The sequence below is a fragment of the Scyliorhinus canicula genome, chromosome 11, assembly GCF_902713615.1.
Source record: "Scyliorhinus canicula chromosome 11, sScyCan1.1, whole genome shotgun sequence".
In the NCBI taxonomy this organism is placed as follows: domain Eukaryota; kingdom Metazoa; phylum Chordata; class Chondrichthyes; order Carcharhiniformes; family Scyliorhinidae; genus Scyliorhinus; species Scyliorhinus canicula.
In genome coordinates, this window is record NC_052156.1 from 161,962,790 (window position 1) to 161,988,552 (window position 25,763).

Consider the following 25,763-nt stretch of genomic DNA (forward strand, 5'->3'; position numbering starts at 1 on the left):
GTGTTTTATGTTGCATGTCGAAGTAATTCTTGTGTGTAAATAAACTATCATTGAACTTGAACTAACTAACTGGTTGTTGTGTCTTTGATCGATATCCGGTAAAACCTTGTGGTGGTATCATTTGATACCTGGCGACTCTGAAAAGCAATATCATCATTAATAACTGTCATATCAGTATCCAGTTAAAAAAGAGCAACATTATTGGCATCTCCGGTGTAAATTGGCACCATTATTGGTGATGCTGGTGAGATAGTATCCCACTCATTAAAAAGAGAAACAGGTGGCTGAAACTGTAGGTCATGTTTGTTGAAGAGGGACTATTTCAGGTGATAAATTTGGTATTTTGTTAATCTGACTTGACTAAATGTAATTGGATTTTTTGCTTGATGTTTCTAACATACATGGCATATTCAGACTCATTGGTAAACATAAAACTAAATAGCCACTCCTTGATTTTGGCATGAAGTACTCAATCAACAGAAGCAAGTAATTATTTTTAAGCAATTGCATTTCTCATATAAATCAATTTTATTCCAGACTGTAAGAAATCTATCCCTGAATACATTGTTGATGTCGAGTCAATGGACATTTTTCCTGTTGGTTGGTGTGAAGCGAACAGATATCCTTTAACCCCACCATATCGTGCAGTTTGTAAGTACCATCAAGAAAACACACTATTAAGATCAAATCAACTCGTCATTTTAAAAAAAAATTCTTTGTGCACTTTTTTTTTCACCTCTATAGCTATAAGCTAGATAATTTTAATTTGGGACCCTTCAAGTGGTTATCTCCATAAACTAAGCCAAGATATGTCAACTTTTATTGAATTTTAGCCTCGCAGTACAAATCTCCCAATATAGTTTAAATTGTTCTGATTGTCTCTCAATTTGGGTTGCCATACCTTCTGTTGTAACACAACTCTTAAGTTACATTTCAGCTTGCTTTCAGTTTATTCTCTAGGAAGACCCTCACTCCATGGGCGGGATTCCCTGACCTCCCGCTGGGTCGGAGAATCGGCGTGCGAATCGTGCCACGCCGCCCAGGAGCCGGCACACGATTCGAATCGGCGCTGGTGTGGTCGGTGCGGTGCCAGTCAGGGTATGCGTCGACTCTCCGGTATGGGCCAGCGCGCCGATTCACCGGCCCGAATGGGCCAAGCAGCTGTCAAAAGAAATCCGACTCCCGCCGGCACCATTCTAATATCCTCTGAGCCGGCGGGACCTTGGCGTTGAAGGGTCCGGGGGCAGCCTGTGTGGGGGAGGGGAGAGGGGGTCCGACCCCAGCGGAGGCCTCCGTAGTGGCCTGGCCCGCGATCGGGGCCCAACGATTGGCAGGCCGGCCCCTCTGGCTGGGGGCCTCTTTTCCTCCGTGCCGGCTCCTGTAGCCCTGTGCCATTTGGCATTGGGGCCGGTGCAGGGAAGAAGGCCACCGCGCATGCTGGCGTTGGTGCCGGTGGCACTGTGCATGCCCAGACCCCGTGGCGCCGGGTTCACGCCGGGATCGGCTGCTGGAGCGGCGTGGGCCGCTCCAGCGCCATGCTCATCCCCTGGGGGCTGGAGAATGGGATCCCGGAACAGGCGCTGACGCCGGAGTAAAACACTCCCGTTTTTACACCGGCGTCGACACTTAGATGCCCGATGGGAGAATCCTGCCCCGTGTTCTTGTACACGTACGACGATGGTGAGGGAGGCATTTAATCGGGCAGGAAAGTGGTGGATGGGAACACTGCAAAAATGCAAATGAAAGTCGCTTATTGTCACAAGGAGGCTTCAAATGAGGTTACTGTGAAAAGCCCCATTCCGGCGCCTGTTCGGGAAGGCTGGTACGGGAATTGAACACGCGCTTCTGGCCTGCCTTGGTCTGTTTTAAAAGCCAGCTATTTAGCCCTGTGCGAAACCAGCCCACTGTTGCCTTCCTCCTATTGCCTTTATTAAGTTTGTGGCGTGAAGGCCCATTAGTGATCTTCCTGCTCTGCTGCCAATTGAAGCCCTTAAGTGGACAATTAACCAACCACCAGGAACTCATCATGGGGGGAACCCCAAACCCAAAAGTTGGCGGATTGCCTGTGGTGTCCCGGGTGTTTGCCGTTCAAAGGGCTTGGCAGGCAGCTCTCAAGTGTGTGGAACGTCTGTCCCAGTCTCCTTGATCCTGGGTAAGGCCCACTACTGCACATTTAAATGCTTGATTGTAGATAAATTGGCAAGCTTTTCCATAAAAATATGATGTGGGGCTCTTGTTAGCCCTACAGCTGATGGGCAAGGCCCCCTCCCCCAAATCCCTCCATTAAATACTGCCAGAGAGTAAAAATCGATTACCTTAGTGTCTGAACTAATTTCAATCTTTGCAAGTTAATTATTGTATTCCAATTCATGGTAAGATAGGTGGGGCGGCACAGTGGTTAGCACTGCTGCCTCACAGAGCCAGGGGCCTGGGTTTAATTCCAACCTAGGGTGGCTGTGTTGAGTTTACACATTCTTCCTGAGTCTACGTAGGTTTCCTCCGAGTGCTCTGGTTTCCTCCCACAATCCAAAGATGAACAGGCTGGGTGGATTGGCCATTCTAAGTTATCCCTTAGTGTCCAGAAAGGTTAAGTAGAGTTATGGGGATGTGTCAGGGGAGTGGACCGAGGTACGGTGCTCTTTTTCAGAAGGTCAGTGTAGACCTAATGGGTGGAAATGTCACCTCCTGTGCTGTAGGGATTCTGAGGTGCGTAGCCTGATGGTGGAGAGGAATGAGAAATAACACTAAGCACTCCAAAGATAGACTCCTAAGCAAAATTTTTTGTTTAACCTGAAGTTGTTAGTTCTGCTAATTCTTACAAATTCCAAGGCATTTTTACACATAAATTGCAGTAATTCTAGATTTTTCCACTTGAACCATGAAATGTATATACAATAGAGAGACAGTCAGTAAAGTCGTAATCAAATGAAAGTGAATTTAATGTAATGTAAAGGAAGGGATACATTTTCATGGTGTCAGGATGACTCCCGAGGAACTTTTCAGAAATGGCAGCCGGGAGCCGATTCCAGGGTTTCTGACTCCATTCCCGAGATTTCCAATTTTCGTGAGTGCCTTAAGGGTGGCAGGTTCGTTCTGGTCAAAAGCCCGTACCATGCACTCCCGACCTGGAGGGTCTGTTAATTTAACTGGGGCAATGCCTCGCAGCACTGAGGTGGGCCTTTTAAACAGGTGCCGTCTTAGCATCCAGAAGCTCCTGTGACTGTCTCCCAATCTTTTTCCTGGGTCCGCTGACCCAACTCCAACTCAGGAATTTTCCAGATTCCCATTTCCTGCCTCAAGGATGAAAATCGAGGCCAAAGTGTTCGAGATAAACAGTATGTGGGATTAAAAGCTCAACTCTGATCGAGCAGGATGCTAATATCTGAACCATCTAGTTTAATCTGAGACGAGACATACAGAGTAACTAATGAAGCTTGTGATGGGGCCGAAATATTATGGTTTCAATCTTCCTGATATTTGCTCCAAGGAAGTTATGACTGATGTAAAACTGGATATTGGGCAACTGACAACAACCCGAGATGCAGTGGAAGGGTGGATAAAGGTGGTGAAGCAGTCAAGCTGGCTGTCTCCATTGTATATCTGTCCCTTCATAGATTGAGGTTGATTTTCATATGTCTTTCATTGTGCGAGTGAAATGAGAACACCATCCATTATTGAAGTCATTGGAACAAAGTAGTGGTAGAGTATGAATGTGCTGCTATTTCGTATTACCCACTTAGCACCTCTGCTGAAAATCTATTTCAACCATGTAGACTTTTAAAGGGTAGCTGTCCGCCTTGATTTTTTTTCTCCAGGGGCAGGACACTGACTTGTTCTTGTCGCTGAAAGATACTACAACTCACAGGTGGATAATTCTTCTTTCTATTAATTCACAGGTCAGAAGCAGAAGAAAGTTGCAGTAGTGCAACCAGAAAAACAGTAAGTTTAAGAATTAAATTAAGATCTTGTGCTGCCAGAATCAGAATCTGTGTTGCTCTGGTGTACAAAGCTTTGTGGTCAATTCTACTATCTGTATTGGTGATCATACTGGAGAATAACTTTCCTGCTTTGCTTAAATGTTTATTGGCTTTGTAGTGTTTTATAATCATTGAATATGTGCATTAAACTAGACCAAACCTGATTTCATTCCAAAACACACTTTTCACAATAACTTCTTCATTGCAGTGTTAATGTAACCCTACTTGTGACAACAAAGATTATTATTTTTAGGCATTTCCACACCATTTGAAAAATCTATTGCAATGTCTAAAACTTGCTGAGCTATAATTTTCCTCACTATATTTTTTTACAGCTCTTTTAAAAGATATATCAGAAACATATCAGATTCAGTACGTGTCCTGTGTTTCCAATCTGATATTCATATTAAAATAAATCTCAGTTAAACTGTTGGTTCAATAAGTAAATGAAGCATAGGAACTTATTAGCTATATAAACAAGGACCGGGTCCTATCCCTTGTGATGCTAAGTTCATCTCAGACAGAGTGGAAGGAAACCCTCAGAAGTAATTTCCAAAATGCATTGTGATATCAGGTGAGGGGACCATTGGCTTCAGCTGTGATGCTCCTCATTCAAATTACCCAATGACAGCTGTTGTCCACATTCACACGTGAATTGGGTGAAATAGTAGAGAGGTATTCTTGTTCATAAGAGAGAAAATTTGATTCTGTGAGGTAAAAGGAAGCAATATGAAATCGTGGGGGATAAGAACCAGTTAAAAAGCACTGTGGCAAAGTGTAGAAAAATGTATTTTCCCTTTACTGCGGAGTGTAACTTTGAGCAGCAATAAATATCCCACATTTTTATTTTGGATGGTCAACAATAGTTTAGAAATCAACAAAGGCAATCCACAGAAAATATAACATAAAATAAATCAGGTTTAAACGGTTTTCTTGCAAATCACAAGACAATTAATTCTGTACTAATTTTAAAACCTAGTAATTTTCTGAATTATGGGGTGGGGTGGGTTCTCCAACACCCCCCCCCCCCCCCCCCCCCCCCCCCCAATCGGGTCGGAGAACCGCCAGGGGTCGACGTGAATCCCGCCCCTGCCGTCCTCCGAATTCTCCACACACACCCCCCCCCCCCCCACCCAAAAATCGGCCCAACATGAATCGCGCCGCCTGCCTCGGAGAATGATGGGGTCCGGCGCAACACAACAGGCCCCGGGGCCGCCCGAATTCTCCGGGCCGCGATGGGCCAAAGTCCCGCCCATTTAACGAGGGTCCCGCCGTCGTAAATCAAGGTTGGTCCCTACCGGCGGGACCCAGCTCCGTGGGCGGCCTCCGGGGTCCTCAGGGTGGGGGGGGGGGCAATCTGGTCCCAGGGGTGCCCCCACGGTGGCCTGGCCTGAGATCGGGGCCCACCGATCCGCGGGCGGGCCTGTGCCGGGGGGGCATCTATTCCTCCGCATTGGCCGCTGTGGTTCTCCGCCATGGCCGATGCGGAGACTAACCCTCCCGCGCATGCGCCGGGATGACACCAGCACCCGCTGGCGCTCACACGCAGGCGCCAACTCACGCCAGCCGGCGGAGGCACTTCGGCATTGGTTGGCGTGGCGCCAAGCCCCTTACCCGCCGGCAGGCGGGGCGCAAACCACTCCGGGGCGGGCCGAGTCCCTGAAGGTGTGGAGGATTCCGCACCTTTGGGGCAGCTCGTGCCGGAGTGGTTGACGCCACTCCTCGGCACCGGGACCCCCCGCCCCGCCGGGTAGGGGAGAATCCTGTCCATGGTCTTACCTCTGGATTAAAGGAACAGGCTAGAAGCCTGTTCTTAGATGTCTGCTCAGAACAACTACTAAAAGTACTCAAGACTGCTACGATGCTTTCTGTAGAATCTCTATACTGCAGAAGGACTACCGACCCTCTGAAAAAGTACCGTACATAGGTCCGCTTCCCCCATTCCATCCCCATAATCCAACCTAATCTGCACATTTTTGAACTGTGGGAGAAAGCCAGAGCACCCGGAGGAAATTCAAGCAGACACTGGAAGAACATGCAAACTCCACACAGACAGTCGTCCAAGGCATGAATTGAACCTTCTGCTGAGGCAGCAGTGCTAAGCACTATGCCACCGTAATGTTGTCATGCTGTAGTAAGGAAGCACCTCATTTCTATTGTATGCCTCCACAGTAGTTAACTGAAGAGGAACTCCTGTGAAGGACATAAATTTGTGCAATTCAACTTTGTCAACACGCCAATTTGCCTGGTTGGTCTACAATCAATTTATATTTAAAAATATAAAGATGTCAATCCAATCCTAAAACAATCATTGCTTTTCTGTTCAGATTAACAGAACGTGCCAGTATAACAATTGTCATGTGTATAGCCACTCCATTAAGGATATGGCGGAAAGCTGCACAACAACCCTGCAAAAGAACACTTCATCCATTTTACAATAAAACCTGAAGTCCAGTTTGTTTACATTTTGGATTCTAATATGCCACATTTACAAATTCAAATATTATACTTTGATGCAATTTTGGGACAACCACAGCCTCCTAAAATATTGTTTGTTTGAGGCATCCAACCCCCTGCTTAAAGTTCAGGACAACAAAACAACCTTGGGCATAATTTTAGTTAACCCACCTAGTGGGAAACTGGCTGGATTGGATCAACGATGCTCAGTATCACACCATACACTAATTACTGTGGTCGGTTGAGTGAGGAATGTTTTATACAAGGGCTTTAGTAATATTGTCAGACTTGCAGTTTTGAATTTTACTTGTTTTGTTTCTAATGAATAGACTGAATTCCACACCTGTGGAGCCTGTCCCTCATGACTCGTGCCCTATTGCAACCGAAGCTGGTAAGTTAGTCATGAATGGTTATTGTTATGGTCAGGAGGGGGAGTTATTGTAAACTGCGTTAATTTCTCTTCACCTCCCACCCCTAAACAGAAAAGTATTTTTGGTTTGTTCCCCCCTTTTGTATGCAATGGTGTATTTCCCAACCCCTAAGATTTTGAGTGATCCAATTTTCTATTCACAACCACATCACAAACGTGAGGTTGGATAAAATCCGAGTAGGTTTATTTGCACACAAAACGCACGAGGAGAGCCACAATGTTGTTTCCTTTGCATTCATGCAATAAAAGAGGGATAGAGGAAAGAAAGATTTACTGTGCAGAGACCACAGGAAAGGAATATTGCTTCACGCGGTTTCCAGTTTCCAGAGTCCAATGAGGTGTCCATTCATGAAGGTCTGTGAGATGATATCTGATGCCGGTTAATTCACTGTTACAGTGGTATTGACTTCACACGATAAAATAGACATGCAAAGATAATTCAGTCTTGCCGGCGATGGTATCAGCTTCTCAGTAGCAGCAGTGTAGATGGGGCTAAGGGTTCAACCTGAGGCAGAACTTGTGTGTGATGTTGTTAGATGGTTAAAAGCAAACTGACTTTGCAGTACAGCAAGGCAATATTACTGGTTCCAAAAACTAGACGTTCAAGTCACATGACTCCCACCTCTTCAGTGTCTTTGACAAGGGGTGTGTATCCGTTGTCTGGGTCCCCGAGATTGTGGAATGTCTCAACCTTAAAGAATTGAAAGAAAGGTGGGGGCCTTTTGTCTTAGCAGATGAGGAGACTCCTGTTGGCCAACTTTGGTTACAAAATGCAGATGGCCTTTGTATAGCTCTCTTTGAATTTGATCTGTGCAGCTCACATACATTGTTTGTGACACTTCAGAGATAACGAGATGTGAATCTCTCCGATACTGCCAGGTAGCTCCTCCTGTTCGAGGGTCACAGACTTGTTTAAATCAGCCATGATCGGTGTCCAGCTTTAAATTTTGAGAGATAGCTATAGGCATATCTCTATATATTTTATAAAATATACAGGGTGAGGTCTTAGTCCCTCACTATATGGATAAGGAACCAAATCAAGGTTGGCCAGAATGATTGAATTGCAAATTGTAGCCTAACTAGGCCAAGTGCAGGAGAATCGGGCTGTTTCATGCCAAACACCCAGTTTACATCCTGCCTGATTTTATACACTCCTTGAAGTTGGGAGGAAAAAGCCTGAAGTAAAATTACAACCCCACGCCAACCTAACCATTCCCAGCAGGTGTGGAAGGTTACGATTAAGCATGAAGAATCAAATTGAAGTATCCACACAAGTGATGCAAGACTGTAAGGGGGCTGAATTATGAGGACAGACTGGGGAAGCTTAAGCTGCAGTCTATAGAGAAGAATGTTAAGGTGGACTCTATAGGTCTTGACCATACGTTGTTGAGGCCAGGATGGTTTTCAACAAGCCATTATGTCCATGGCAAATTTATCATCCCAAATTTATACTGAGGCTTTCTTTTGCTCTCCACTACTGATCAGGTTGTGGATCTGTGTTTACACACAGCAGTAATTGTATCTTGTTTGTATTTGATCCATTGGTTTTCATTAATGTTATCATCTACTTTTATTTTGCTGCAGCAAGTTCTCAAAGCTTTACATTATAGGTTTGTTTTCGGGTTGGGTCTCCTCAATTTTAATATATTCATTGACAAGAATCTAAATCATGGTAAAGCTTATTGCCTTTCTCTAGGTACCACCAATGGCAAGTACTGCTGTTCCAAAATATATTTCAACCATCGCTGTTTCTCAGGTCCATATCTAAACAAAGGACGAATAGCAGAACTTCCTCAATCAGTTGGACCTGGAAAATGTGTGCTTGTTCTGAAGGAGGTAGGCCAGATGGAAAATTTAAAATCATATTACCTAGCTAACCAGAAGGTTTCAGAAGTTGAGAGCTAATATTTTCTTGAATAAAACCATGATACGCAAACGTTCACTTTTGAAATCCCAGCTCCACCCTAAATAGTTGAAATAAATCCAGTATTAACTGTCGTAACTTAGTAAGATTGGTAGCAAAATAACATTAATTTCAATTAGAGCCTGAGTACTGTAGAAAGGAAGAGCAATAAAAACAGGAAGAGTGGATTGGCCATGCTAAATTGTCCGCAGTGTCCTAAAAGTAAGGTTGGGGGGGTTGTTGGGTAACGGGTATAGGGTGGATACGTGGGTTTGAATAGGGTGATCATTGCTCAGCACAACATCGAGGGCCGAAGGGCCTGTTCTGTGCTGTACTGTTCTATGTTCTAGTGAGAATGAGGGAGATGCAGGAAGAAGAGGGTGAGGAAATACACATTTGAGACCAAGGGCCAGATTTTCAAAGCTGGGTTGGGAAGCTACCACCAGGAAGGATTTCCGGTTACAACCCCTGCCTGAGCTGCGTTGCTCTTACAATTAGCTTTTTAAATGCAAGTGGTCTGATTGGCAAAAGGCAAGTTCGGTACCCAATTAGAAACACCAAGAAATATGAGCTGCCTACCTGACACCAACAACAAAAGCAGATAGCAGCCATGATGGGGGCTGCCTCTGCCTTGCTGATTAACGGGCAACACCAAACACTGTCTTGCTAGAAGAATCATGCTTCTGTTTTTAACAAATAACAAATTTTCAATTGATCCTAACAGGTGGAGGCTAATGAGCACCAGACTGTTCAGATTCACCAAAATAAAGATTGAAAATCACGGGTGGGATTCTCCCGTACCCGAGTCCTCCGCACCTTCAGGGGCTAGGCCCGCCCCGGAGTAGTTGGCACCCCGCCGGCTGGCGGGATAGGGGCCTGGCGCCGCGCCAATCGGCGCTGAAGGGCCTCTGCCGGCCGGCGCAAGTTGGTGCATGCGTGGGAGCGCCAGCGCATGCTGGTGACATCCCGGCACATGTACACAGGAATTCACTTCCACACTGGGAATGGCGGATGATCACAGCCTCTGGTACAGAAGGAATCGAGTGCCCCCACGGCACACGCCTGCCCACGGATCGGTGTGCCCCGACCATGGGCCAGGCCACAGTGGGGGCACCCACCGGAGCCAAACCCCTCCTGCGACCCCCTAAGAACCCCAGAGTTCGCCCCCGCCACCAGGTCCCGCCAGTAAGGGACCAACTCCAATTTACGCCGGCGGGACCGGCATAGAACGGGCGGGACTTCGTCCCATCGCGGGGCGGAGAATCCGGACAGCCCCGGGGCCCATTGAGTCACACCGGACCCTGCCATTTTTCGAGGCGGGCGCGCGACTTACGCCGGGCCGGTTTCTTGGGGGGGGGGGGGAGTGGGCGGGAGAATTGGGAGGACGGCAGGGGCAGGAGTCACGCCGACATCCCAGCGATTCTCCCACCCGGCGGGGGCCCCACATTCCCAAATGCACCTTCCCCTGGAAACTTAATGGCCCAGTATTGCGGAAAAAGCAGTTTGCCAGTTCCATCCCCTCCACCAGCCCTTTGAAAATTTGAAATTGTTACGGAGGTATTAAATAATCCCCACGAACTGGAGGACTATAATTTTCAAATTGCACCTGGTCCTAAACGAGGGCATTTGAAAATCTGGCCCTAAAAAGTCCAAAGATGAGCAGGCTAGGTGGGGATCGTGTGTGTGTTTGTGTGGTGGTGGTGGGGGGTGGGGGAGGGCTGGTTGTGGTGCTTTTCAGAGGGTTGGTGCACACTATGAGCCAAATGGCTTCCTTCTGCGTTGTAGGGATTCTATGGAGAAGACGAAGGAGAATTTCCTGGGGTGGGGAGGGGGGGGGGCTCCTTGGTGCAGAGGCCTCTATAGAATGAGGGTCTTTGAAAGGGGGATCGTGTCACCCTCGTACGGTAGGGAGAAGGTAGTAACTCAGCAAATGCCATGGCGGGGGGGGGCGGGTTGCAGAATTGCGTTAGCAGGTTGGGGAAGCTATACATAGAGCGAAACGTGCTATACCTGGTTTCAATTTCACATTTGAAGTACACAAGCAGGAATTTAAGTCACTGAGGAAGAATCCTGGATTGGGAGATGCGTCACATTTTGGAATTTTCCACAACACTGTTTACAGGAGCAACCAAATTTTTAACAATCTGAACTGAAATTATAATTCATTGCGGATGCAATTAATTATCTCATTCTATGTTTTACCGATCAGTTTAAACCAAGAAAGGTTCTCTTTGTCACTTTGAGTTTTAAGGGCAGCACAGCAGCACAGTGGTTAGCATAATGGTTTACAGCGCCAGGGTCCCAGTTTCAATACCCAGCTTGGGTCACTGTGCGGAGTCTGCACGTTCTCCCTGGGTGCGTTTTCTCCAGGTGCTCCGGTTTCCTCTCAGAAGTCCCAAAAGACATGCTGTGAGATGAATTGTACATTCTGAATTCTCCCTCGAACAGGCGCCGGAGTGTGGTGACTCGTGGCTTTTCGCAGTAACTTGATTGCAATGTTAATGTAAGCCTACTTGTGAAATAAAGATGATGATTATTATTATTATTAAAATAAGTATTTTTCTTTACCCTGAGCTCATCCATATAGGTAGAAGTCAATGCCCTTGCTACCTGTATGGTTGTAAGAGGTGGCTGCAGGGTAGATGAGGAAACTGACCTTGGCACATTGATACAGGAAACTATTCAAGCGGGGAGAGTTAATCCGAATGGAGTGGTAGTCGGGAACAGTATAATCAGGGGAATAGACACAGTTCTCTCAAGCCGAGAGCAGGAGTCCAGACAGCTGACATGCCTGCGCAGCACGGGGCTTCAGGATATCTGCTCCGGGGCTGGATAGAAACTTGAAGTTGTTGTGATCCACTTGGGCACAAATCTATTAGTAGAATCAGGAAAGCGGTTCTGCTGAGAGAGTATGAACTGGTCTAAAATTAAAAAGCAGCACCTTACAGATAATCTCGGGATTGCTACCTGAGCCACAAGTAAATTGGCACAGGGCGAATCATATTAGAGAGTTAAGTACTGGTGGGAAGGAATAGGTTTTGACTCCGTACACTGGTAAAATGATAGCTGTTCCATTTGAGATGGCCTTCACCTGAACCATGCTGGGATGAGTGTTCTGGTGAATTGTATAACTAGGGCGGTAAAGAGGGATTAAAAAATGAAGTCCAATAAAGGGGTAATTTAGCGTGGCCTGCACATCCTTGGGTTGTGGGAGTGAGACCCATGCAGATATGGGGAGAATGTACAAACTCCACACCACCAGTGACCTGGGGCTGGGATGGAACCCGGTCCTCATCGCTCTGAGGCAGCAGTGCTAACCACTGCGCCACTGTGTTGCCCGCGAGAGAGTTTTTTTAAACTAAATAGTGGGGGCAAGGTATCAGGTTTGGGGATATGTGATGAACAGAGAATGCAAGACAAAAGAGCAAAGTAGCAATAAGGGAAATGATGATCAGAATGGCAGGAAGGGACAGAATGTACAAACCTAAGAGTACGGAGCGACATGCTCCCCGCCAATCTGTCCTGCAATCATAAAGGGTTGTGGGGCACCTAAAGGGGGCCAAGTGTGACTTCCACCCCTCACTGGGGAACCATAGTGCCACCCTCTAGAGCTGCTGGAAATAAGATTGCCAGCAGTCCTGACAGCGCCAAGTGTGCCAGTGGCTGCTGCCGGGATTGCAGGAGAAGGAAGAACACCTATGGATCCCTGGAACCTGGAAGTCTCAGTTCCTGGGAAGAAGGCTTTGGGTAGTTCAGGGAGTGGGTGGGGTGCAGGCAGGGGTGGGTTGAAGCCTGTGGGCGTGGTGTAGGAAAGAAGTGTCTTCAATCTTAGGGGGGGCCCTGTGATAGGCAAAGGACAGCCCCTGAATAGCAAAATCCCCCTTCCTGCCCTTTCAAGAACTTTTTTAAAAAAACCATGTGCTGCTCCTGCCTGATAGACCATACCAAACACTTTATTGTATAGGCAGTGTATTATCAAGGTCAATTGGCACGATAACCAATTAATTAACCTTGATTACTTATTTGAATATGGTGGGCTGCCAATTTTGGCATTACAAGGGTGAGTTCTGCGGGAAGTTGTTGGGACACCTCCCCATTAAGTACATCCCTGCCCAAAACCCACCCAGCGGGGGAACGTAAAATACATCCCCCACGTCGTGGACAGTAATGAGAGAACTAGAACAAGTTTCTGTCCCTGAATTCCAAAATTGTAGTTCCTTGGCATAAAGTTGGATCCAGGATATCAGCTGCCAAGGAAAGCATAAGTTAAAATATTTTGTAGAACTATATTTCCTTAAGGCCAGGTGTTTTGAATTTTCATTTGTCATTGTTAAAGCCAGACTTTTCAACATTGTCACCAGCTGTGCAAGAGTTTTCTGAAACCAATATTTCCGATATTAATTAAATGAAATGAAAATCGCTTATTGTCACAAGTAGGCTTCAAGTAAAGTTACTGTGAAACTTCTAGTCGCCACATTCCGGTGCCTGTTCGGGGAGGCTGGTACGGGAATTGAACTGTGCTGCTGGCTTACCTTGGTCTGCTTTCAAAGCCAGCGATTTAGCTCTGTGCTAAACCAGCCCCCATATTAGAAATATTTAGACAAAATATTCAGTCTTTATATTTTGTTTTAAAGTTTGGGATACTGGCTCTCGAATTGATCTTTGTAACTGTTCTTTACCTTAAATAGGTTCTCACTCTGTTGATTAATGCAGCCTACAAACCAGGCCGGGTGCTCCGGGAATTGCAACTCGAGGATGACCCAGAATGGAACTGTCAAGAAGAGACACTAAAAGCTAAGTAAGTCGAACAGGGTCTGCTTTTCTGAAGATGTGATTAGTTGGCTTGCTGATAAGTAAATTACTGAGTAATGGTGGGTAAATAACCCCCAGCGTGCCCAATATGTGTGTTGCACAAGGTGACTAACTTGTTTCTTAGTCGACCACAAGTACTGTTGTGCACCTTATGAACCACAATTGATGTTTAACAGTTTGATTCATTTTTGCAATTGAAAGTATTTTTTTTGTGAGCGCTTCCTGTCACAAAATTATGATACACGTACTATGGAACAGGTGTCCAATCCTCTTATGCAGTTGTTTCGTAATTGGTGAGTATTGTGTTCGGGCTCGCTGGTGGACATGCTGCTAAATGATAAAAATAGCAGGTAGCAAATTATTCCTTCTTCAGAAATTATCTTCAAAAAGTACACATGTTAGCTACAATGGCAAAGTGTATTAATTGAAGGTAATCCCTTGGGGAAAAAACAGACATAACTGAGATCGAGAGAATATGTGCAAATTATATTTGAAAGAAAACATAGTTTTAGTGGCACTAAATTTGCAATGTCAGTTGACAATGGAAGAAGAGGTAATTGGACATCCCTGGAAGCTACACTGAAAGATAGACTGCGTTCCCATTGTACAAATCCAACGCAGATGTCTCTTGGAAAATGCTGAGTTATTATAAATCATATTTTGGCATCTTGTTACATTCCACCAGTGATGCATCCCACATGTCATTCTGAGTTTTTCTTTTTTCTTTTTTGTTGAATCATGGAGACCATCAAAGGTGGCATTACTCTCTCTCTGCTGATGATTCTGTACTTTACAGCGTGGTTAGCTTCCAATTTAGATGTCAGCCTGCAAACTATTCAGGCTTTCATGGGCAGACTTTTAGCCTGTTAACTTTGAATCTGAAGTCCAAGATGGTAACTCAGGTGTGTTGAATGTGAGATTACATACCCACTTTGAATACAAAAAGATTTAATGCGCTCTTCAGTCAAACATTCAGCTCCTTGGCTTTGAAAGTCACATCTCATCTATGATGAGGCAAAGACAGCTGGAAAAACTCAATATTTTGTGAGTTCACAAGAAAACAAGGTTTTCACCTTTGGTAACTTGATAGTCTGAACACTAATGGAATATGTAACAGTTTGCCAAGCTATTAGAAAACCTCATTTTTGCCTCTGGACTCCGAACAGTCCAGTCCACTACCAGAACCCAGACTTACTCCAACATCAAAGAAAGTAGGCAATATTTTTAGTCCTCAGGCAATTAGAGGAACACCACAGAGGTGTTGGCATTTAGGCATTAGCTCCAAGTTTATATCAGGAGTACCAAAGCTGTTCCTGTTGCACTTCTGGTTTAGCTCAGTTGACTGGACAGCTAGTTTGTGATGCAGATCAAGGCCAATAGCACGGGTTCAATTCCAACGCCGGCAGAAGTTATTCATGAAGGCTCTGCCTTCTCAACCTTGCTCCTTGCCTGAGGTGTGGTGATCCTCGTGTGAAATAATCAACAGGTTAGCTTGCCCCGTCAAAGGGGAAGGCAGCCTATGGTCATCTGGGACCATAGTTACTTTACGTTTTACTTACACTTCCATGTACTGTGTCAATTTTGGAGCAGTCGTATTTTAAATCAGGAAGTTCTAAAATGTTAGCTGTAATGAATTTATGTTCTGGGATTTAGGGTTTCATATAGAAAATAGTCTTTGCCTCTGCAATTGCTATCTTGTTAACCATTCCTATGATGTTTTGAAGTCTGGTTTTCCTTATGCAGATAACTAGAAATTTATTTCATGTTAGGGTGTGATGTTCTAAAATAATAAATAGCTACCTTCATGCACTTTGAATAATTTCCTGTTGCTATTAAAAGAATGTCATCTTGCATTCATGTGATTTTAAGAAGATGAAGAAAGATTTTTTTTTCATTTGGATGTGAATGATTTATTGCTGAAAGCTTTGGAGTGCTTGGATTCTTGAAATAAGCAAGCTTTGCAGTGCTTAGTTTCTTGAAATAAGTAAGCACTTGGATAACAAAGGAAATGTCTACTTCTTTCCCCCTTGGTTTTTTTGGACGGACTTTCTAATTTGCCATGATTTCATATGAGCACTTAACATAATGCAAAAGCAAAATACTGCAGAGGCTGGAAATCTGAATTAAAAACAAAAACATTTTGGAAGTACTCAGTAGGTCAGGCCACATCTGTGGAGAGAAGCAAGAGTTAACGTTTCAACGATGACTCTTCATGAGCACTTTTCATGCTTGTTCTACATTCTTCAGTGTGTGTTATCATTCGACAAATGTTAGCCATGTTAATCCGATTACTGTTGGTGAGTTAACATCTGTGTACATATAGCAGACAGAGTAATTAAGTACAGGCGGTACATGCATTTATACATGAAAGTCACTGAAAAAGTACCTTGTATATAATTTGCACATTTTCTTAAGATTTTCTATTGTTCTAAAGAAGCAATTCTTTGAGACTGCATTATTAATTTATTCTGTCATGTCCAAAGATGTGCAGGTTAGCTGGGTTGGTCATGCTAAAAATTGTCCCTTAATGTCCAGTAATGTGTGGGTTAGGTAAGGTTACGGGGATATGACAGGGCCTAGGTAGGGTGCTCTTTCAAAGGACGGTGTAGACCCGATGGACCGAATGGTCTCCTGCACTGTAGAGATTGTATGATTCGGATGGGGGGGGGGGGCCAGGCAAGACCAGTATTTGTTACCCATCCCAAATTGCAGTTTAACTAAGTGTCAAGCCATTTCAGAGGGCAGTTAAGAGTCAACCACATTACTGTCAGTCCGGAATCACATGTAGGACAGACCAGGTGAGGACGGCAGATTTCCTTCCCTAAACAGCAACAGTGAACCAGATGGGTTTTTTCAACAACCAATGACAGTTTCATGGGTGCCATTACTGAGACTAGTTTTACAATTCCAAGTTTTTGTTCATTGAATTTAGATTCTACCAGCTGTTGTGATGGGATGACATTTCCAGAGCATTGGCCTTTGCATTATAAATCCAGTGAATTACCATTACACAACTGTGAATTGCCTCATTAAAGTTGATGTTAACTTATTTTTTAAAGTTAAATTAGTTATTTTATACCCAAGGTTTGTATTGTGAGGATGTTCCATTTGTGTTTATACATGCACTACCAGCTTTTGTAACAAAACAAAATGCTGACGGGTTCGGAAGTACCATTTTAGATTGTACCATCAAGTTTAGCACAGCTATAACATATTGTTGGTTCATAGAAAATGCTTTAATTTATTTCTGATTGTACAGTGTGTATGTGTAGAATTAGGTTTTATGCTTTTATGAACTACCTTTTATAGCCTAATTATAGCCAAGTTCCGCGCACGTGAGTGCGGCCTCAACCAGGACCTGGGATTCATGTTGCGTTACATTCATCCCCTACCATCTGGCCTAGGCTTGTGAAATCCTACCAACTGTCCTGGCTTGAGACCCCCTATCTCTGGATCTGTAAAGACTTAATTACCTGCAAATGCTCACGTTCTAAGCATTGTCTTGCATCTTTGAATTTTGTCTATATATATGTTTCTGGAACATACCTCTTCATTCACATGAGGAAGGAGCAGTGCTCCGAAAGCTAGTGTTTGAAACAAACCTGTTGGACTTTAACCTGGTGTTGTAAGACTTCTTACTGTGCTCACCCCAGTCCAACACCGGCATCTCCACATCATGAACTACCTGATTGAAACTAATTTAAAATTTAAATAATGATTTTCTATCTATGTAGTGTATGTTAATATTGATATTGAAGTGCCATAGGCAATTAATTAAAAAGCCTTTTATACATAAAAGCATAATTAGCATGTAAAAGACTAGAAGCCCAAGTAGTTAAGCTTTTTTGTTTTAATGCAGTAAATACAGTGACTAATCAAGTTAAATTGTGGTGTCTAAATAAAACGTGTAGAAATAAAAACAGTTAACTGGTGTGAAGTGATCCTTTTTTAAAAAAAAATTCAATAATTTCTCCAACATATTACAATTTTCTTAAATTAATGTCGCACTTTTATATTTTACCTTCCCACTCTTTCTCTCTCATTCCCCCACAACCCTCAGCGGAGGTGCTTGCTTCAAGTGCTTTAAAGGCACAGTGAGACTATTTTATTTCTAAAGTAATCAAGTTGTTCTACAAGGCCGGATTGTGATCTTCTAGTTGCATATCAACAGTTTCCATGCCGTGCATAGAATTTCTTATGCTGTAAGGAAGTAAATCAATATTAATATGCTTATACAGGAATACAGAAACATTGTGGTTGGAAACATGGTATCTGGGCCCACTTAATCTTGGGAGAAGGCCCACATCAATCTCCCAGCAAGTGTAACCCCCCCACCAATTAAGTGGGATAAGAATACAAGAACTAGGAGCAGGAGTAGGCCATCTGGCCCTTCGAGCCTGCTCCGCCATTCAATGAGATCATGGCTGATCTTTTGTGGACTCAGCTCCACTTTCCGGCCCGAACACCAGAACCCTTAATCCCTTTATTCGTCAAAAAACTATCTATCTTTATCTTAAAAACATTTAATTGAAGGAGCCTCAACTGCTTCACTGGGCAAGGAATTCCATAGATTCACAACCCTTTGGGTGAAGAATTTCCTCCTAAATCTACTTCCCCTTATTTTGAGGCTATGCCCCCTAGGTCTGCTTTCACCCGCCAGTGGAAACAACCTACCCGCATCTATCCTATCTATTCCCTTCATACTTTTATATGTTTCTATAAGATCCCCCCCTCATCCTTCAAATTCCAACGAGTACAGTCCCAGTCTACTCAACCTCCTCGTAATCCAACCACTTCAGCACTGGGATTAACCTAGTGAATCTCCTCTGCACACCCTCCAGTGCGAGTACGTCCTTTCTCAGGTAAGGAGACCAAAACGGAACACAATATCCCAGGTGTGGCCTCACTGACAAGTTATACAATTGCAGCATAACTTCCCTAGTCTTAAACTCCATCCCTCTAGCAATGAAGGACAAAATTCAATTTTCCTTCTTAATCACCTGCTACACTTGTAAACCAACTTTTTACGACTCATGCACTAGCACACCCAGGTCTCTCTGCACAGCAGCATGTTTTAATATTTTATCATTTAAATAATAATCCCTTTTGCTGTTATTCCTACCAAAATGGATAACCTCACATTTGTCAACTTTGTATTCCATCTGCCAGACCCTAGCCCATTGACTTAACCTATCCAAATGCCTCTGCAGACTTTCAGTATCCTCTGCACTTTTTGCTTTACCACTCATCTTAGTGTCGTCTGCAAACTGTGTAAATTGTGGGCCCAACACTGATCCCTGAGGGACACTACTGGCTTCTGATTGCCAACCAGAGAAACACCCATTAATCCCCACTCTTTGCTTTCTATTAATTAACCAATCCTCTATCCATGCTACTACTTTACCCTTAATGCCATGCATCTTATCTTATGTAGCAACCTTTTGTGTGGCACCTTGTCAAAAGCTTTCTGGAAATCCAGACATACCACATCCATTGGCTCCCCGTTATCTACCGCACTGGTAATGTCCTCAAAAAATTCCACTAAATTAGGTAGGCACGACCTGCCCTTAATGAACCCTTGCTGCGTCTGCCCAATGGGACAATTTCCATCCAGATGCCTCGCTATTTCTTCCTTGATAATAGGATGGTTGAAGGGGCTGACTAGGGATTCCCAGCCACCGGTGGCAGGTTGTCAAGTAGGCTCATTTATGAGCTAATTGTCAGCCATTATCCCTGAGCCCATTAATTTAGTGGTTGTTCAGAGATTAAACAGAAGGTCCATCGTTTTCCAGTGCACTCAGAAATGTGTAGCCGCTAAAAGCCACTCCTTTACTCCGACCTCAACCCCTCCTGCAATTCCCATCCCTGAGATCGCCATCCCGCTCTTGCTCACCTTTGGCATGGGGTCCCAGGCTAATCCTGGGCATCCGAGGGATGCAGCTAATAACTATCGCTGCAGGTCTGCCACCAGGGCTCTCAGTTATGGGGGGTGCCTGAAGGGCGTGTGATTTCACCAGGCCGCCCCCATGGCACTGATCGGGTCCGCACCAGTTTTCTGTCCAGTGGGTAAGACTCCCTTTGGCCAAAAAAAATCCCAGGTATTATTTTTTGAAAAATGACGCAAGAGCTGGAAATGGTTGTGCCTTTGTAGTTCGCTAATATGTTGAGAACAGTGGATTAAAATACCAATTCAGGAAATACTGCTTCTAAACCGTTCGCAGAAGAAAAAGAAAAGCGATTTATACAACAATAAGAAGATGCAGAAAAGCAAATCAAAAGGTTGATAAGAGGGCGAATGCAATACCTACAAAAAGCATAGCTAGAGTGGCAAAACAGAACATTCAAAAATTCCTGTGTTAAAGAGGATTAAGAATTTGGGAAAATTAGGATTAAGGAATTAAATTGGTATGAATGTTTTTTAAAAAAGGGGAAATGAAGGGCAGCTGACGGGAGGGATTTTGATATGCAAATCAGTGACAGAAGCAAATGTTTAGGTTTGTGGCTAGTGGAAAACAATAGGGTATAGAAGAAGTGGAGAGATGAGGCAATTGACTCATATATCCTAAAAGCTGGATCTACAAGGTGGGTAACGTCAAAGGGAAAGAATGATATATTCATAGCACATTAACTGGAGAATGAGAGAAAATAGCACCAACCATCACAGCCATACCCAGCTGCAGAAACAGTCTCCTGAAAACAAGTTATTGCTAAACGGGCAGCCACTTGAGATCCAAAAGTGAAACAGAAGGTTTCACCTTCGCTGAAACTGAAGATGATTTTCCCAAACATGGCCAAATAACCTGTGCATGGTAACTATCTGCTGGATTTAACTCATAGTGTTATATAATATTGGACGATATTTGGGAATAAAGGAGTGTTGAGTTCAGGAAACATAGATAGTTGGGAACCAAGAGGTAACTTCATATACTCTGTGTATAGCCATCAGTCTAATTAAGTATTGTAGTATATTATACAGGTAGTCCTTTTTGTCCTGTTTTTTTTTCTTTTAAGCTAATAAATATTCTTTCTTAATTTATTAATTAGGGGCAGCACGGTGACAGTGGTTAGCACTGTTGCCTCACAGCTTCAGGGACCCGGGTTCAATTCCGGCTAGGGTGACTGTCGGTGTGGAGTCGTCACTTTCTCCCCACGGCTGTGTGGGTTTCCTCTGTTTCCTCCCACAGTCGAAAGATGTGCAAGTTAGGTGGATTGCCATGCTAAATTTTCCTTAGTGTCCAAAATGGTTGGGTTGGGTTGCTGGGTTATGGGGATGGGGTGAAAGTGTGGGCTTAAGTAAGGCGCTCTTTCCATGGGCCAGTGCAGATTCAATGGGCCAAATGGCCTCCTTCCGCACTGTAGATTCTTACAATTCTATAATTGATGCAATGACTGAACTATTCCTCCCTGGTTGGCATATCTTTTCTTACAGTATACAAATTGAAAATATATACTACTTAAGAACCGGTGTTCCAAGTTACTCTTCTGGTTTTTGGGATACCTTTGCACTTAACATCAGCAGGGTTTTTAACAGGGCTCTATATGAAAAAAGGTGAGAGCATCAAAAGATACCAACAGGAGTGAAACTTAAAAATGAGTATGTGAAAATTTGGATACAGACAGTTTTCTGTCAAGCTGATGGATGGTATATGGTGGGAGGGCATTCAGGAGAGGGTTTGAACAGTCGTGCCTGGAGGTAACAGGTTTCAGCAGCAGGTAAGCTGAGGCAAGTATGCAGACGGTTAATGTTAGAGGTGGAATTAGGTGATCATTGTGATGGAGTTCACGTGAAATCAGGAGCTGAGCTTGGGATCGAACAGGACATTGAGGTTGCAAATAGTCTTGTTTAACTTGAAATGCTGTCAGGGAGGGAAATAGAACTGGCAACTGAAAGTATTAGGAGAGCCAAAGAAAAATAACTTTGGTTTGTGTTTAATTGAAATAAATTGCAGACCATCCACTACTAGATGTCGGACAGCTAGTCTGACAGCTTGGAGGCAGTTGGGGGATGGAGAAGGAGGTGGTGGTTAGGTGGAGCTGGGTGCTGTCAAGTGACCCAAAGGAATATTTTATAACCATTTTGTTTCTTCAGTATCCTTTGCAATTTTAAATTTAATGTTCAAACCTGAAGTATGTTTGCATGTCAGTTCCCATAATTGACATCTATATTTCTGATCTATGAGAGTGTAATATAGTATTGGGAAATGACAAGATGCCCCATTGGAGCGGCCCTAAAACCTGAACTGCGTACAACTACAAAAAACAACCTTAGAATAACCTTAAAATACAGATGATTCCTTTTCAGCACACTTATAATGGAAATTATGTCCAGCAAAGTATGTACACGGTTGTGTGGAGTTATGACAAGACTGGAATTGAAACTAACCATAAACTGCTTATTGCCAGTCCCAGTTTCTTTAGACTTATTGATGTTGTACTTTATTTTTATTTCACTTTATTATTATTTTGTACTGGCTCTAAAAAGAGAATTGGCCAATTGTCTGAGGAAAGAAAATCTGCAGAGCTACAGAGAAAAGGCAGGAGAGTTAGACAAGGCGATTTGCTCTTGCATAGAGCTCGTACAGCCACAACAGTCGAATGGCCTCTGCTGCTGTAACCATTCTGTGATTCTATGATTTGTAGTGCTTCTCTTTAAACATAGTGAGTTAGTGATGTTCAATTCAGTTTTATATGGATCTACTGATTGCTACAAAATATACAGTTCAGTACATTACAATCCTTTACTTTGTGATCAGAGCTAGTATTGAATGCTAAGCCTCTCACCAGTCAGCCCTGTACTTACTGACCTATATTGGCTATCTGATATCTTTTTTAAAATAAATTTAGCGCACATAATTCTTTTTTACCAATTAAGAGGAAATTTCGAGTGGCCAATTCACCTACCCTGCACTGGCTACCTGATACCTAACATCCTTCTTTACATCTGTGACCTGTTTCAGTTCTAGAGCCTCCCGAGAACTCTCTGTTCATTTGTCTATCCCCTATTTTCTTCATCCCACTATTGGCATGAGCGTTCAACTGACTAGGCCATAGGCTTTGGAATTCCTTTCCACCCCTACCTCCTTCAGATTTTCCTTAAACCCATTGCTGATCCAGTTTTTAGCCACTTATCCAAATGTCACCTGTGGCCCCTTGAATCTTCTGTAACGTATTATTTCACCATTGTGTTCACTGCAAGTCTCATACTCATGATTGCACTGCCGTAAAACCTCTGCTTTCCATCTCCTCTCCTGCTCGAAGACCATCCTTAAATATTCAGTTTGACCAAGGTTTTGCCCATCCTTTGCAATATCTCCTCATTTGGATCAGCATCCAATTCTGCCATGCATATCGATGAAGTTCTTTGCACCGCTTTTCTACATTGAAAGTTCTCTATAGATCCAAGCTGTTGCTGCCAATAATCATGGCAAGAAGCCATAAAAGATTTCCTTACCATTGACAGGTTTGCTGTATTGATACAAATGCCTGTTTTAGCTTTCAGCTTGATGGTACTAATTTCTTTAATACTCTCTCTTCACTGAAATAAGGAGCTGTTGTTCCAGTACATTGTTCACGCCTGAAGCAAATTGTTACTTTTGATCAACTGAGTGATAATGTGCATGTATAGCAAATATGTTTTTGTTCTCTTGAATATCTTATTTGAATAGTAATTACAAATTCAAGGCCACAAAATGTCAGTTTGTAAAGATGATTTTGAACAAAAGACAGATCTCAAAATCCAGAGTCAAAAATATTTTGACCTTTAAATGGAAAGACACAACCGCAAGGAACAGTGTGCTTGAAGTTTGTGGTGAACCACGTATTGCTACTATAATATATATATTTACCGTTATTTGTTATTCGTCCTACTGCTATCCACCACTGTATATATGTTCACTGTTGTTCTTATTCACTGTTACTTACTGTTGTTGTGTTGATGCTTCTGTTGGCTCTGCCTGTGGCTCCGCCCCTTGGGGGAGGTATATAATTGGCAGAGCTGTGGCCAGCTCTCAGTGCGGCAGCAGCAGCAGCCTGTCATACTTCTTAGCTTATTAAAACCACTGTTCTCTTCTACAACTCAACTCGTGTGAATTGCTGGTCCATCAAAGTTGAACGAGCATGTTAACTGTTACTTATACAAATAAGAATGGAAACATCCTTAATTTATTTTAAATAGTAAAATTCTTTCTCCTGGACATGATACTTCAGTGGTTTGCAAGACTGCTTTCACATAATTAGTCTGGTATCACAGAAGCTTTGTTTTAAACTTTAAAAAAAGATTTTTGAGAAAATGTCTTTCATTGTAATTTTTGTAGTCTGGCTAAGTGGATACTTTTCAATTAACATTCATCATAGGATCACTGGATAGCCATTGGGAACTAGAACTCTGATTAATTATCTTGCTAATCTAGGAGCCGGGAAGGCAAGTGTAACACCCCTATTGCTGTTCTGACTGGTTTTCTGATTCTGTACAGACTTGCGACTGCAGGTGAGACCATTTGGGTCTTTATGGCTCTGCTGCTCTTTGGAAAAATTCACGAAGCTTGAGCTTTTATCACGGAAGGCATTTAAAGTTTCTGATCACACCAATTTAGTCAAAATTGAATACAGAAACATTAGATTGCAGTTTTACTTCAAGTGAATTAAGTAAATTCAGGTGAAAGTGTTGAAATAATATTGTGATAAATAAATCAAGCTGAGTAAAAATATCTTCCAGGCCTTGAGCTGCATACATTAAATAATGAATAAATTGTTTCAAATCGATTATTTTTATCGTTTATTCCAAGGTACAAAGGGAAAACATATAGGGCAATTATGAAAATTGTAAGGACGGCAGATCGAGTTGCTGATTTCTGCAGAAGGACTTGCATGAAGTTAGAATGCTGCCCAAACTTGTTTGGACCACTCATGGTTACTGACAAATGTCCCGAGAATTGCTCTGTTCACACAAAAACAAAATACAGTAAGTATTATAACTAGATAAATATTACAACCACATATTATGGCTAAGTAGTTCTTAGTAGATGCGTCAGAAATAGTGAGCTATTATGTTTGATTCTGTTGGAAGTAAATGGTTTCTTTGTACATGGGCATAGCTATGTAAATGCAAGCATTACTAATTTTGAATCTTTCGATGCCCCAGTCATTACAAAGGCTTCAACTGGCCTCAAAATCTTTTTTGCAATACTTTCCATGCTAATAGATCTTTGAATCAAGGCTTTTAGTCTTATTAAAATGTAATTTGTATCCTCTTGGGCCATTGAGTTCTTTCTATTATCTCGGACTTTGAAGTAAGGCAAGAATTGGAAAGGAGAGGAAAACAGTACAAGATGTTCTGTACATTTTGAAGTTGATTACAGAAAAGCATTATGTTATGGGAACAATTTGCTTTTCCACCTTCCTAGTTCAACATTTGTTTTTCTGAATACAGCAACTTTGGATTAATATGGATGTACTACTTAATTACTTTATACAGTTGTTGGTGCTGTGTTTGTTGGTTGCTGCACAAATGTAGAATAGGAACTAAAATGCTTTTAATTGTGATATGCATCCTGCAGCTTTAAGATATTTGGACAATAAATACAAACCTATTCTGAAAATGTCTTAATGATGAATTAGTATACTAGTGGAAGTTATAGAGCAGCCTAACATTTTCTGAAGGGTTATTGTCATTTGAAGTATTTTGCAAATCAATTTGTCAAGTTCATAAGGTGAACAATACAATCACCAATTCATCATTAACCTGACCAATTTTTCTTGCAAATTAAGATGAGGAAGAAAAGTTAAATTCTGCAGCTCCCAAGCATAGTAGATTTGAATTGCTTGATTTCTTTTTCCAATAATAACAGGGAAGTGATGCCCTCGTATACATTCATTCACTGAGTATATTTTATTGATTTTTTTTTGTCCCAGCTTATTACTATGGAAAAAAGAAGAAAATCATCAGACCTCCTGTTGGACACAGCAACATAGAAAACAACAATAAAAAACCTGCTAGGCGCAGGAAAAAGCGCAGGTCCTGTTTTGTCCAAAAGAAAAAGCGCTCATCCACTTCAGTGGACTATGTTGCACAGGTATCAGATGGATTTTATTTACAGAGGCAACTGCAACTAAGTTGCTGACTGAATGTTATAACTGTGCTAACCACAAATAGTTGGCATGATTAGCATTTGCTTATTATGTAGGG

At 42.9% G+C, this 25,763-nt stretch overlaps 1 protein-coding gene across 4 annotated transcripts in view; it reads left to right on the top strand.

Moving 5' to 3' along the window:
- sfmbt2 (Scm like with four mbt domains 2) overlaps positions 1–25,763 on the top strand; it is a 192,212-nt gene that overhangs the window by 139,463 nt on the left and 26,986 nt on the right. For all 4 annotated transcript variants that reach the window (XM_038811888.1, XM_038811889.1, XM_038811890.1 and 1 more), the window contains exons 12-18: positions 538–651; positions 3,897–3,939; positions 6,764–6,825; positions 8,561–8,700; positions 13,456–13,565; positions 24,364–24,539; positions 25,490–25,650. In XM_038811888.1, the coding sequence (XP_038667816.1) occupies positions 538–651; positions 3,897–3,939; positions 6,764–6,825; positions 8,561–8,700; positions 13,456–13,565; positions 24,364–24,539; positions 25,490–25,650 (806 nt within the window). The remainder of the gene's footprint in view (positions 1–537; positions 652–3,896; positions 3,940–6,763; positions 6,826–8,560; positions 8,701–13,455; positions 13,566–24,363; positions 24,540–25,489; positions 25,651–25,763) is intronic.